Raw genomic sequence first — 14,129 nt, forward strand, 5'->3', positions numbered from 1 at the left:
ATGGAATCATTTTGGTATTTAAGAAAATGGAACGCTAAATTGATTAATAAATTAATATACAAAGTTTAAATTATATTTATTAGATCCAATGATTGACTGTTTTCATTTACAATTGTTTTAAAATACTTTGAAGATATTTGTCTTCTGATGTTTGCTATCAAATTTATTTAAACAATTTAGTAACATGGGGGAATAAATGTCATTATAATAACTGTGATTGCAGCATCAGATATTCTCGCAGGAATCAAGTAGCCTCAAAGCGAGATGCCTTTTTTGTTTCGGTCTTTGTGGAATTTAGTTCCTTCTTATGCAGCTCCATGCCTAAAGCAAATGTTTTGCAATCTGGAACGAACCTTTGTTGTCACTTACTGTGAACTCTAAATTCTTCTTAATCTGCTGCTATCCATGAGGCTGCTGCTCAGCAGCGTCCTACGTCTTAACGTGCGTCATTAAAGCAGCTTGTATTGACGTCATCCCCCAACCCTCCCATCTGCGCGTTGTTATCCTGCCGTGGAGTCTGAGCCCGCTTTGCTCCCTATTTTCAGATGTTGGGGTTTCTCTCCAGCTTGCTGAGCTCGGTCGCCGCGCCCATGAACATGCTGCGCCCTCGCTCCAACCGGCTCTTCTTGTCCGTGAGGCGGAAGGCCTCCATGAACTCGTCAATGTCGATGCTTCCATCTTTGTTGCTGTCGATGGTGACAGCCAGGTCAGAGATGGCTTCGTCTGTGATCGCCATCTTTAGGTAGACACTCAGCAGTTTCCAAGTCTGCCGGAAGTCTTCAATGGTGATGAAGCCTTGGGGAGATGCAGGGCAGAAAGGAAGCAATTCAGCATCAGTAATAGTATGAGACGGAGAAGGCGAAGAGTGAAGGATAAAAGCAAAGGCAACAACAGACAAAGCAATAAGGAAAGAGTGTGATCTGGTAGGGTCGTCTTGGGGGGGGGGGGGGGGGGGGGGCAGTAGATCAGTGGTTCAATCCTGGTCTTAACTGGGAGGTTTCAGGAGGTAGAAACTTGCTGTGGCCTCTTGCATGCTACCAGTGGATTAACAGAGGCTCAGTAGGCGATAAGCGCCTCGATCTGGACACAGCAAAGAAAGCTCCGACACACAATACTGCCTCACCAGACTCAACGGACCAGTCCAAGTTATTCCATAAAAAACCGACTTGCATCTATTCTATGGTCAAAACTGAAGCAACAGAGCGTCACTAAAACACTGGCTCTCCAATCTGACACCCTGTCATCTGTCATCAGACTGAAAGTTAGTCTCCAGCAAAAAAATCCATAAATTAATTAATCATTCAAGTGAAGACATTTTTCATAGAACATGCAAGATGTCAGAAGGTAGATTTTCACTTTAAGATCACCAAAAGACATCAGAACATCAAATTCCACAAAAGAAACTAGTGTGTGTGTGTGTGTGTGTGTTAACAAAGATGAAGCATTGGGCAAAGATGAATAAATTGCTTTACCTGAGTTGTCAGTGTCTACGATTCGGAAGATGGTCTCCAAGGTTGAGCGGTGGCGATACAAAGTCTCAAGGAGACTCTGGTCGATGTGCTGCAAGAGGAGAAACGATGGAAACCGAGCGAGAAAGGCCATGAAAAAGCTTCTATTCTTATGCAAACAGTATTTAAATACAAAAACAATAATCAGACACTAATATTTCTATAACGATCCGTCTGACAGGTATCCTTACGTCCGTGTTGGGTCCTTTGATGGCGAGCTCTTTGAACCACTCCTGGTAGTCGATCACGCCGGTGCTGCTCCTGGAGGTGGTCAGCTGACCGCAAAGCGTCCTCCAGGGCAGGCCGAGGTGCATCACACTCTCCACCGCGGAGGCCCAGTCGCTCACAGACACGAGACCTGAGGGAGGAGGACATCCGTCCTGTTATCAGATTCTATTATTACATTAGATTTCAGTGAAGGGGGGGGGGGGGTCTTGCTTCATTAATGGACACACCTGTGTGCTCACTGTCGTGTGTCCTGAAGGCACAGATGAGGTCAGATTTGTGCGCGAACAACTGCTCCCGCAGGACTTTAAGGGCTGAGCGCTCGGTTCGTCCGACACTGCAGTCCAGATAACAACAGATAATAATAAGTGCCAGACAATCAACTAAACTAATTAACAGTTGACTTCATCAATCCTTTTTTATCAGGTAATATTGTCTGTCTTGCAAAGTTAAATGGGGACACTGAGAAGATGGATTATTTTTGCAAAATTCAATAGACGTAAAAAAAAAAAAGAAGAAAAACACTTTCTGTCTTTCACAAAATTAATGTATTGTTATTAATTCTGTCACTCGCCATCTCTGCTATTGATGCTGTGGTAACATATTTTATTGTACATTCTGTTGAAATGAGTATAACTCAAATATCTTATTCGACTTTTGCTGACTAATTGGACTTGACGAACAAGAACTGAGACTAACTGTTAGCTTAGTTTAGCACATAAAGTTAAATAATTTAAAGGTGTTAGGGTTAGGGTCAATGTTTTTACCTTTGAACAGAGCGAGCCTGCCTTGACGTTTTCTAGTAGATTTGACCATGTTGTGTATTTTGTACAGATTTAGGAACCGCTTAGAATGCTCTCTCACTGTTGAATGAGTCACGTTGCTGGGGCGAACAAGTTCGGGTGGTTTTTACTACCTTTGTTTCACGCTGAGCTCTCTGGTCATGCTGCTCGCCTGGTACTGAATCAAGTAAGGTACGAGGTCCGGACCCAGCTTCACGTAGGCCCCCCTGTTGCTTCCCACATCGTAGTAGTTGGAGGCAGAGAAGAGTGTGAGGACCTGAGTGAAAAGAAAGAATCTGTTACCGTAGTATTTTAATGCAACTTTGATTTTGTCGAACATTTAGAAATGACCACATCAGTGATCATTGGGTGGATTTTACGTCGTGCTTGGGGACCCTTATGAGTCCCCTTTAAGGACCCCTCAGTGTTCCCAGACCCCGGTTTGTTTCATCTCACCTTACGGTTGTGACAGAACTCGTACCCGTCCTGTTTACACTCGTGGGAGCGGATGATGAGCTGCAGATTGTGTTTGTTCAGGAAGTCCTCGGTGATGTCGGGCCCCCAGTAGCAGCCTCCACCCCTCACCTCATTGGGTATGCAGCCATCCTGGATCATCGGATCGCTCCACAGCAGGTCAAGGATCTGGTAGTCCCAGTGAGAATAAATTCAAATGACACTGATGATCTGCTGATGATCTCTCAGTGTAGCGCCACCATCAGTACAAAAGCAGAATGTCTGCACAGCATGACAGGATTTACTGTTGCTAAGCCAGCATGTCCTTTACAATAGGATTCAATAGTATCATAGTCCTGAACAGCTGTTGTAATTTAAGCATTGGACTCATCTTCTAATGCCTATTGACAAATTTGAGATCCTTAGCTGACTAAAGTTTGTGAATGTCACTCTTTAGCTTTTACATTATTCCAACGGACAAGCCAACAAACAAAGACGTGAGTGAAAACCGTAAACTCTTTTTTTCTTTCATGAAACTTTTCAAATTGGATCATCATATCTGGACCTAACTCGCCACCAAACACCAGAACCAAAAGAGCCCACTGACTTTAAAAGCCAATGGCCAGTTAGGAAGGTAGATTGAATTCACGGCAGAGGGATTAATGAAGCGGTGGATTGCAGCATGTTGATACCCAGCAGACCTCCTCTGAGCTCTGGATTAGGGAGGAACCAAGACTACTAAACACAATCCAGGAACAACAGCAGCCTAATTCACTCACAGAACCAAGAACCTCCAGTAGTCACTCATACCATCGCACTGTTCATGTGACGGATCGGCAGAAGTTAAGATAAATCCAGCGGCCAGTTGTTCTCGTTGTAATCACAGTTTTTCTCTCAAAAGCGCACCGTTAAGACTATTTAACGTTCAAGCAATTCATCATTACGTTATCAACATTGATTGGTTGTAGCTTCTTTAGGTGTGATTTCGATTTCATGCCTTTTTCATTACCTGTTTCCACTCGTCCCTTGGATTGTCGCTGTTCACAGACTCGCAGGATGCAGACGGACACGTGTCTTTTTCTGCTGTGTCGAAGATGAAGATGGACTGTTTCCTTCTGATCGCTAGCTCGTCCCCTGCATTTGTTTTGATCCGTTCTGAGAAGTCCTGCAGCGAGCGGTTCTGGAAGTTGTTTCGGGTTCCAAAGGCTTTAGGAAATGTAAAGGATGTGCGGCGCTGGAAGGTCTTCTTGTTGGACCAAACGTCCTCATCCATGTCTGAGTCTATGGATATCCCAGCTGAGCTCTGGTGTCTTTTCTTTGGAGGCCTGAGAGCTGAAACATACTGAAAGAAAAGACAACAAATAGTTGGGGATTACAATGATTAAAAAAATGAACGTAAACCAAACTGAGTTTGACAGAAATTCAACGATACATTCACAGCTAATCATGGTGTCTTCTCACTGTATGTCTGTCCAGTCTGGCTAGGACAGCGAGGTCTGTGACATCAGAGATCCCTCCATGGAGAACCAGCACCTTCTGATCAATCACTGTTGCTAAGGGCAGCCAGCTGAAGATCTTCTGCAGCAGCTTTATGATGCGTTTGCCATGCATCTGAAGAGAGGTGACAACATTTAGATTTGTCAGATTTTATGTTCTTCACGTCTAACATGAAGAGTTTGTTCGTCAGGGCTCCTGAATGTGAATTCCCACCGCAACGCAAACAGATTAAGGTGTAATCATGTATCACGCTCAGGTAATGGAATAACTTTCAATGCAATCGGGACACGTTTTGGCTGTGCTGGGACGAGGACCAGTAAACAAAAGGAAATGGGCGTGCCGGGTTTCAGGTTTACCTTGTATTTAGTCAACACCTCCTTTGTGAAGCCGTACCTACATCAGGCAGAGAAACACGAGATGCATGGAAACTGAGCTCTCTGATTACATCTGCTTAAGATGAAAACGTGTGCCCTCTTAGATTTCGCTTTACCTCAGGTTGACAATATGGTCCTCGTGGTTTCCTCTGTTGAGGTAGACGTCGCTCGGGTAGACAAGCAGGAATGCAAACAAGATGATAAGGATCTCTATGGAGTCTTTGCCGCGATCTACAAAGTCTCCATTAAACAAATAGGGCTTCTCCAAGGATGGCATGCCGCTCTGTAAACAGCAGCAACTAAAGTGTTAAAGGCTCATTCTGCAAGTGGTCTGCAACAGCGCAATGTGAAAAATGATTTTAACCAGAAACATAATTTTAAAAGGGAATTGTAATCGATGATTTATCAATTTGGTGGGACAGCTGAAGTCAGAGGGGTTTCAGCCTTTGTGAAATGTGAGCATATTAGCAGATGAGGCGCCAACCTTGTAGAAAATCAGCAGCAGGTCTTCCAGTTGCCCGTGCAAATCACCTGTAATGTCATATACAGTTTGTGAACAACAAACAAACAGAAATGGTGACTGTCTGTTGCCTGATGTAGGATCTTTTTGGTTTTGCAATTTTAAAGATAGAAAAATCCCGATTTAAACAAGCAACGTTTTGAATGTAACAATCAAATAAATATCAAAGCAAATCAATCAATAAGTCAGATTCCCTGCTAATAAATGTTTATTTAGTTGTCAGTTGAATAAATGCTAGATGACAGTTCCTTATTGGACTGATCTCTCTTCCCTCGTATCACTTCTCTGGCATCTCTCTATTATTATTAATCTTAATCTTTGTCATTGATGAACATTAGATTCTTTCAGCTCACCACAGATGGTGATTTCTTTGCTGTGGCAGGTGGAGATGCGGTTGATATTTGGCAACATCCGGAGCTGTTTCCACGTCTCCAGAAGCAGCTGGAGGACGTATCGTGAGTGCAGCTGCTACTGGGAGCGAGAGACTGGTTAACAACAAGCATTTAGGAGCACATGAGCAGGTCATACTGCAGTATTAGATGGATTTTTGATTAATGCATGCTTTATTTCTCATTTTGTCAACAGAAAACAGCAATAAACTACCGGTAATAGTGCATTATTTTCTTATATTCAGTAATTGCTTTACTTTTTTTATTTCCTTCAACACAAAACTAAACCTTTGTGAGGCGAGCTCTCAGCTTTCTCATGATCATGCAGCACAAGCACAAGAATGCTGTTTTGCAGGTAAAGTAAAACACCTAAAGTACAACCTAAAGGAAATGCCATGTGTGTGACATTATCTGGGACAACATGCTTCAATCATCCTCTAATTAAATCTGCAGAATAAATGTCCTACTATTTCTGATTTGAAATTAAATTGTAAGTCTGGCAAATATCCAAAACCCAAAAAGTTATTTTCTTGTCTGTATGACAACATTTGTAATTTAAGTGTAGTATTACAATGTACATTATTGGTCATGTTATTTCTGGTCCAGGAAATGATAAAAAAGGAGCATCTTAAAAATGCTTTCCACCTCATTTGACGCAGTGACAGAAGATCACTGAATCCTAAGCTCACCAAAAGGCATTGCAGACTCTGCATTAAAGCACTGGTGTGAAAGCGCCTACTTTCTTGTTTCTGAAGGCCTCCACCAACCCGACCGCCTGCTCCGCCGTCAGAGGGAAGGTCAGGTGAGGTCCGGAGTAAATATCTGGCACCTCAATGTTCTTGTAGCAGAAGTACCGCTCCCACTCCACGTCACGGCAAACCTCATTCTCACGGAAGATGTGCGAGATCAGATTTCCTAGAGCAAAAAAAAAAAACAAGATAGCATTTGAAAAACAGAGGTTCAGTTCTACACCAAAGAAAACTGCAGTTTGCCGACCAAAATGGAAATCTTACTTTCATTGCTTGATGGTGTGAAATTGTCCATGAGGTAACCCAGGAAATTATAAAGCTGCGCAAGGAGGAGATGTGAAAGAAGGTTTTCATAAACCCTCTAAGGCAATCAGGAATACGTTGGATCATCCCTGGGAATTTCTCACCTTTATCTGCGCCTGTTCTCCAGAGTATTCGATGGACTGGAAGATGTGCCAGGTGTACCTCCTTCTCATCTCTCTGCGAGCTACATACTGACGGTACCATTGCTGAATCAGGACAGCAGCTCTGATGGCTGAAACAAGAGGACAGATTAGAGAACTCCTCGTTGCAGAGAGAACATACGCAGGACTGCAAATTTATTAACAACCACATTTTCCAAACCTGATCAAAGAATTTTCCAACTTCTATCCTACTTAAGCTGTAAGTTATCACCCAGTGTCTCTGACCCGCATCTAGGACATTTAAATTGCTTCCTTGTATGATTATTCACCTCACCTTTCACATATTGTTAAAGCCCGTCTCCTTCCTAAACCCACTTCACCCACGCAGGTTATTAAGCAAAAGATCTGCGTACATATTTTATCATCAGACATATGCAGTAATTTGAATGAAATAGTTCAATATTATAGTCTGCAGAATGTTATTGGAATCATATTGTGACATGATCACATCATTCAGCTGTTTTATTAAGAACTGATTTATATATTGTGCTACAGTAAATATAGTTTCCACTCAACTTTCACAATATGATCTGACAAGTTCTTTCTGATTGACTAATTCCATTCATCCTGATTGCGATTCATCTGGTTTGAGTTTGCATTCAACATCCGGTGAAGAACAACACAACAAAGTATGACAGTTGAGTCTTACTTGTGACAGCTGCACGCAGTGGAGCAGAAAGAACAACGTGCATTAGTGCAATACATTCAGCAGGAAGTCTCATTAACAAGATAGTAGAATTAGAGAATCGTAAAGTTTACACACACACATATGCAAAATATGGAGGATTTTGATTACCTTTTCTGGACTGTTTGTGGAACTGGTCAGATTTCGAGACGCCACATCCCATGACTGATCCTGTCCGTTGGACAAAAAAACAATCATCACATCAGCCCAAATGCTTATTTTACTTATTTTTAATCAGTTAAATAGAATACATCAATAATCTTATTGACAAAGACACTAATTCTGATAATCAGAAACATTTTGAACATATTATCCAGTAATTGAGAGCGCTAAATATTTACCTTACATTATATACATATAATATGCATGTATGTGTGCGTGTATGTATATAAAACTTTATTTTACTTGTACTTACATGATTCTGAAATGTGTCATCAAATATTAATTTTCATTTTCAGCTTGAGCTGCAGGCCTCCGCTCATTTTCAAACAATTCTGCTGCAGTTTTGCACTTGAAATTCATCCGTCTTTTTTTGACAGAGCAGAAACCTTTTTCTGAGGTGACACTGCAGGGCATTTGACTTTATGCCTTATAATCTCATTATCTTCTGGTTCACTCCCAGCCCCTGTGATTGGCCTCAATCCTGCAGAAGACGACTGCTTCGGCCAGAATTCTAGGAAGGCTTTCACAAAGCAATCTAACATCTATATAAAGGACTTCACACCGTGAAATTATTTTTGATGCAACGGAAAAACAGAGATATGAATACGTTCCAAAGGTCCAAGCTGTTTTCGATAAACAAATGAAGCCTGAATTACTGTTTATGACTCACAGCAACCAATAAATGATAAATCATTTAAATTCCAACATGAGGGAGTTCATCAAATTGTGTTTGCATGTAGCTTCCCATCTCTATCAGGTGTTGGTTTGGGCATGTAATTGTTATAATTAGTTTCACCACAAAGGATTGGCTGATCAAAACACGCTTATCATAACACACCTGGATTACTGGTTGCTCTCTGACCTTATAAATCTAAAAAGTTACTTTACGATTTTATCGACTTCCACAGTTATTACTTACGTGATCACCTTGTTTATCCAGTCACCACTTCCCAAGTTTAGCTATCAGTTCTGAGATTCATTGAGTATTTAAGCAGCCATCTGCTTCGTTTCACCACCTTTAGTCCCCCAAGATCAGGTCAAGCAGTCCGTTTCCGTGACACCAGTCATTGCCGGTGGGCGAATGGCAGCAGCACCAGTAACTCACCACAGTTATGCGTGAAGCGGTTAGCCTCACCATACGCTCTCTTGGTCTGGGGTAAAGATGCTTTAGTCTTTGTGCTGCGATCACCCAATCAAGGCACCAAGTCACAAGTGGATTACCCTAGTTAATGACTTGATATGGGATTATGGAAAAGTGCAGACGTAGATATGAGGGAAAGTATGGCTTCCAGAAGGAATATGACTTGTTTTTGCATGTGTCTTTGTTTAGATGCTTTTTTTTTTTTTCAGGTCAGGTCAGTGTTTATTTGTAGATCAAGACACAGCAGCTATTTCCAATCTAGAGATGGCTCAAATGAGGATGTAGAGGCTTGGAAATAGCAACGCATGTGTTAAAATATTATTTGATAAGATTGATTAAAAACAGACAACCCTACAATTTTATTTTTCTTGAATAGCGTTATTTTCAGGTCTTAATTCATTTGGTTCCAATACAAGCTCTTTGGAGTTGTATGTAATCCCTATGCCGTCCAGTAGATGGCGCATAGCGCGTACTGGTAGAGAGTAGCGAAGGTACCTGCAGACTGCAGAGGAAGAACTATCCTCTTGTGTGGGTAAACGCAGCTAACCAGTGTCTCGCTATTCTTTATCACAGGTTGGTAAACACTTAAAAGTAACAATTTTAAAGTATATCATCAGAGTCCGAAGGTGTTTAAGATGATATCGTCATGTGTGAGTTGAAGTAAAACGGAGTTTGTACAAGGTTTTTGGAGTAGAATGTGAATTGTGTTTCAAGCTAACCTGCTAAGCTAACGGTGGGCATTTAGTAAATGTAAGCATGGTGTCTCGATTATTGTCATGGGCTTATTGTTAAAATATAAAAAGTATTGTAATAATCTGTGTTACTGTTGTTGTTGTTCGTAAAGAGGAAGAACTATCCTCTTGTGTGGATTAAACGCAGCTAAACACAGTCTCTCTATTCTTTATCACAAGCCAGCTGGTTGCCCTTTGACCCTCAGAGGGGCAACAAGGACACTTCCGTGATTCTCTGCATTCAGCCCTCTAATACCATCATCAGATGCTCATTACAGGCTGCAAATATATATTTAAAAAATATTGATTGAGGATACTGTCGCAATCTGGATTTTCCCATTTACTTATAATGTAGGCTTTATCAAAAAGTAAAATATGCATTCAATTCACTCACCAAAATTCACAGTCATAAAGGGCTCTGATATTCACTATCATGATAAATGTTTTCTGGATCCAGACTGAGGTCAGGAATAAATCTGAAATGTTAACATTAAACTCCTGGGGAGACAGAGACGGAGACAGAGCTTTCTCCATCGCTGCCCCCACACTCTGGAAGTCACTACCTCACCACTAATTCTTTCTGTATTGGTTTGCTGTTTTTATCTTGTAAAGGAACTGAGTGTCTCGAAAAGCGCTATATAAATAAAATGTATTATTATTATTGTTATTTGTGAGGGTTGCTATGGTAACTATTGCTGCAGGTTGATTTCTGCTGCTGCACAGCTGCGGAGGCTTTGTTGAACTGAACAAGACGCACCTGTTACACATCTCAGCTAATCAGCTCCTGCCTCTCTGGACAGTTCTCTGCCAGAACATCCTCCCTGTTCCCTCAGTATTTTCAGGCTCTCCCGTTCTATGTGTCGTCCCGTATTCCTTGGTTCTATCTTTAATACCTGAGAAAACAGATCCAGTTGAAATCGGGCTAAATTTTCACAATAAATAGATTTTATTTTTTGACATTTTCAATAATATTTCTCTGATTACCTCCAGAAAGGAGCTTCTGTTTCTGCTCGCCTTTACCAAGACACTGGAATTAGTAGTGGGAAAACAGATTTGTTGTATCTTCAAAAAGCTCTGACTCTAGAACCAGAAGAATCCGCCATTACTGAAAGTGTGCTGTTTGTGAATAACTTCTAAACTAATAATGATATCAATGTGAAACCAAATGCTAAAGGTTTGTTAAGGAATCTAAAAATATAGATAAAATAAATTGTGTAAATAATAATATAGGGAGACTGAGGTGCTTGGTGCAGGTCTGCGCTCTCAGAGTGCTTTTCTAGTTATTAATTCCTATATTTCTAATAATTAAACATGAAATATCAGAAAACAACGTGTTCTTGTTAGACCAGTGACTAATTTAGGAACAAGGATCCAGTGTTCCATTATCCATGTTATGAGCCCAGCGCCAGTCAGATGACGAACCATCGTTTCTAAACTAGTGTGTCTTTATTGCACCGTAATAATCTTTTTCCACGGTTGAGCTTGGGCAGGAGGGGGGGAGGGATCTCCACAGCACTTCATGCTGTCTATTGCCTCGCTTTCACAGGACTGTGTCCAAGTCTGAGGATGAAGATTGTCGTGCTGGGAGCCACTGGGCAGACTGGGCAGTATATGGTAAACCAGGCACTGCAGCAGGGTCACACAGTCACCGCCATCGTCAGGAACCCGGGGAAAATCACTGTGCGCCATGATGATCTCAAGGTAACGTAACGCTGACTTAGTACTGGAGCCTCTGGCATAACAGGTTCAAAGTTCGCTCGGCGTGAAGACGCCTGTCGAAGGCTTTATTTTGTCCAAATGGTGCTTCTATGAAGTAAAACCTAAAGTGTCTTTCTAAACAGAAGCCACAAAGATTCCGTATTATGGCCTTAAAGTTAAGAAATAAAAGAACTAGCAATTTCTATGCCAGAAACAAATCTTTTTAGCCGTGCTGCTGTTGGGAGCAGTGTTAATCCGCAGCAGAAACTAGTTCCTTACAAATGTATTTACTCTCCTTTAAGTAACTTCTGTAACTAAAATATCCACAGAGCAAAGATATCGCAAATACACTTTGTTTATAACTTTGTTTTTTAAATCACAGATCTCTGAGTTCTACAACTAATGCGGTCGTTTCTCACGAGTAAGAGGGACACGGCAGCAAGTATTTATGTCCGTCTCCTTCCAGGTGGTGGAAGCTGATGTCTTCTCGGCAGACAGCCTGAAGGCTCACTTTAAAGGACAGGATGTGATCATGTCCTGCCTCGGCTTCCCGACCTCCTTCTTCTCTCCGGTGACGGGCTACACCCTGTCCATGAAGGCCGTGATCGGCGCCATGCGTGAGGCCCAAGTCAGCAGGATAGTCACCATGACGGCCTGGTACACTGAGCGTAAGGGCAGCGCGCGCAATGAAAGTGCTTTCTCTCCGTTTGATTGGTCAGCATTGCCTCAAACAGGAAGAAACCCTGCTTTTATTTTCTGTTGTTTGTTTGTTGTGATGCCACGGGGGGATTCTGTTGACAGCCCATCACTGAACTGAGATGTCTCTGCGATGAATGTGGGTGTAGAAAGCAGAATGGAAGGGGGGGGGGGTATGATTTAGCACATTTCGGCATGTTTAACAGCTAAACTCAACGAGAGAGAATGAAAAATAGTTTATTTGAATTTGAGTTTACTTGACTTTATAACGCTTTCTGTCTTTGTCAGCCAGCTCTGGAGTGAATTCATCTTTTCTGATCCGGTTCTTCTTGCTGCCATTGATCCGAAGTGTCCTCAACAACATGCTTGAGATGGAACGGTTTCTGCAGGAGACGGAGGACGTCAACTGGACTGTGGTTCGCCCACCTGGCCTCAGAAACCAGCCTGCCTCAGGTAAACGCAGATTAGCACCTAATCTACCCGATAGTATTACACACACAACAGACCCACGATTGCACGTCAGACCTCAGATATAGGAAACAGAAGTGCAACTTGTGGAAAAAAAGGCTTTACATGTTTGTGACAAGCATGAAATCCAGTTTTTAAAAAAATGTCTTGGATTCACCGGTAATGAGGTGCGAATCACAAACAGTCAGCCCTACTGATTAAATGAAAGGTCTTCCAGGGCTGTGATGAGTAGCGAAAGAGGAGAGGGGATGACAGAGGCACCTTTCTGCTTTAATCACCTTCGTGGGAGCCGGTTTGACTGCAGAGCAAACAGAAGCGCTTTATTCAGTGAGGTATTTAGGAGCCGCTTCTGCCTCGTGATCCTTGCTGACGTCGTTCTGCCGATTGGCCGAGCTGACGGTGTTAATGAGAATCAATGGGCTTCACTGTTCCTTTGATTTACTTCAGACTTGATCAACTCTTCGGTGTGACTGGAGAACTACGTCCAAATGCTTTTGGCTTCCTGTTGTTTTTTTTCACAGCTCAGGAGTTTCTGACCCATGAGGGGTATTATGTACCCGAAGGCGGTGAGAATATGACGACTGCAGTGGGAAGAGGAGACGTAGCTCGATTCATGCTCGCTCTGCTCGGCAGCAACGCCTGGGTCAAGAAGGGAGTCGCCATGACAACAAAATGAAAGAAAAGAAGACGATGTTGGCAAGGTTCTCATGTCAACTAACTCAACGTACCAAAACAAACATGTATTCAGCATTCTTTATGCCTTGCAGATTATTTTTTTCTTATATTCCACAGCTGTAAATTCTATCAGCCATAAATATGGATTTGTTTTCTTCAACTTCCCTGCTTCATTCTCAAAGTTCTGTTTTCAACAAACACACGTGGACATGGGGGAGTATTTACTTTAAAGCGTTGTGTTTAAGTCATTTATTACAAGTGTCTCTTTTTAGTCTCTGCACATTATTAGAAAATGATAACTCGACAGAACGCAAACGTTGTAGTTGACAATGTTAGCCACGCGAGGGCGGTGTTGTGCCATATCTGGTTTGATCCACCGCATGCATACCTGTGGATCAAACCATAGGGTAAATTTGGGAGGTATCAATTTGAGCCCATTCAATGTTTATCATAAAAAAACACAAGTTCCCTTTTTTTTTTACTTGAAATTTCATGACTTTTCCAAATTGTATGGGTACAATTTATTGAGCAAAAACTTATTGTGATATTTGTTCCTCGGGTCAGTTCGACAAACCCAAGCTGTTTTTACGGTGTAAAGTGTGTGTGTGTGTGTGTGTGTGTGTGTGTGAGAGAGAGAGAGAGAGAGCGAGAGACCTACTACGCACACCTATGAATGTATCTATAACGTTCTGCAGTAGCTCAGCTCATTTAGTAACTTTGTTTCCACCGTAGTGAAGATCAAACAGTTCAAAGGCCTCCATGATTATCCTGCAACATTGTTTCCTCTCATTGTTCCTTTACTTCCTGCTTCAGTCATAAATATAGATCTCTCTTCCAGACCAGTGTGTCTCCATCTTCAGATCTTTAATGGAACGTCTGCTCCAGAAGGCAGGCTTTATATGTCGTTTAACA

The 14,129-nt window shown here is 41.9% G+C and overlaps 2 protein-coding genes across 2 annotated transcripts; one reads left to right on the plus strand and one right to left on the minus strand.

Annotated features, from left to right (window-relative positions):
* Positions 1-541: 541 nt before the first annotated feature.
* On the minus strand, positions 542-7,809 carry ppef2a (protein phosphatase with EF-hand domain 2a). Its single transcript, XM_068761055.1, has 17 exons — positions 7,758-7,809; positions 7,611-7,619; positions 6,905-7,032; positions 6,762-6,816; positions 6,488-6,663; positions 5,713-5,827; positions 5,324-5,370; positions 4,956-5,122; positions 4,822-4,858; positions 4,430-4,579; positions 3,978-4,310; positions 2,972-3,157; positions 2,650-2,792; positions 1,964-2,070; positions 1,700-1,866; positions 1,473-1,560; positions 542-795 (listed from the first exon to the last, which is right to left on the minus strand). Exons 1-17 carry the CDS (start codon positions 7,807-7,809, stop codon positions 542-544), a joined length of 2,214 nt encoding a protein of 737 aa, XP_068617156.1.
* Positions 7,810-9,462: 1,653 nt separating this feature from the next.
* Positions 9,463-14,056, plus strand: LOC137918076 (flavin reductase (NADPH)-like). Its single transcript, XM_068760822.1, has 5 exons — positions 9,463-9,522; positions 11,227-11,381; positions 11,845-12,046; positions 12,363-12,527; positions 13,064-14,056. Exons 2-5 carry the CDS (start codon positions 11,247-11,249, stop codon positions 13,216-13,218), a joined length of 657 nt encoding a protein of 218 aa, XP_068616923.1. The 5' UTR covers positions 9,463-9,522; positions 11,227-11,246; the 3' UTR covers positions 13,219-14,056.
* The last annotated feature ends 73 nt before the right edge of the window (positions 14,057-14,129 follow it).

The sequence above is a fragment of the Brachionichthys hirsutus genome, chromosome 4, assembly GCF_040956055.1.
Source record: "Brachionichthys hirsutus isolate HB-005 chromosome 4, CSIRO-AGI_Bhir_v1, whole genome shotgun sequence".
NCBI classification, from domain to species: Eukaryota; Metazoa; Chordata; class Actinopteri; order Lophiiformes; family Brachionichthyidae; genus Brachionichthys; species Brachionichthys hirsutus.

Bases quoted from the DNA above. Each gene is read 5' to 3' on its own strand.
- ppef2a (XM_068761055.1), bottom strand. From the start codon at position 7,809: ATGGGATGTGGCGTCTCGAAATCTGACCAGTTCCACAAACAGTCCAGA. The intron at 4,580-4,821 runs GTAAACCTGAAA...ACCTCTCTTCAG, and splicing joins AGGTGTTGACTAAATACAAG to ATGCATGGCAAACGCATCAT. The intron at 3,158-3,977 runs GTAATGAAAAAG...TGGGACTACCAG, and splicing joins CAAGGGACGAGTGGAAACAG to ATCCTTGACCTGCTGTGGAG.
- LOC137918076 (XM_068760822.1), top strand. From the start codon at position 11,247: ATGAAGATTGTCGTGCTGGGAGCCACTGGGCAGACTGGGCAGTATATG. The intron at 11,382-11,844 runs GTAACGTAACGC...GTCTCCTTCCAG, and splicing joins TGCGCCATGATGATCTCAAG to GTGGTGGAAGCTGATGTCTT. The intron at 12,528-13,063 runs GTAAACGCAGAT...TTTTTTTCACAG, and splicing joins CAGAAACCAGCCTGCCTCAG to CTCAGGAGTTTCTGACCCAT.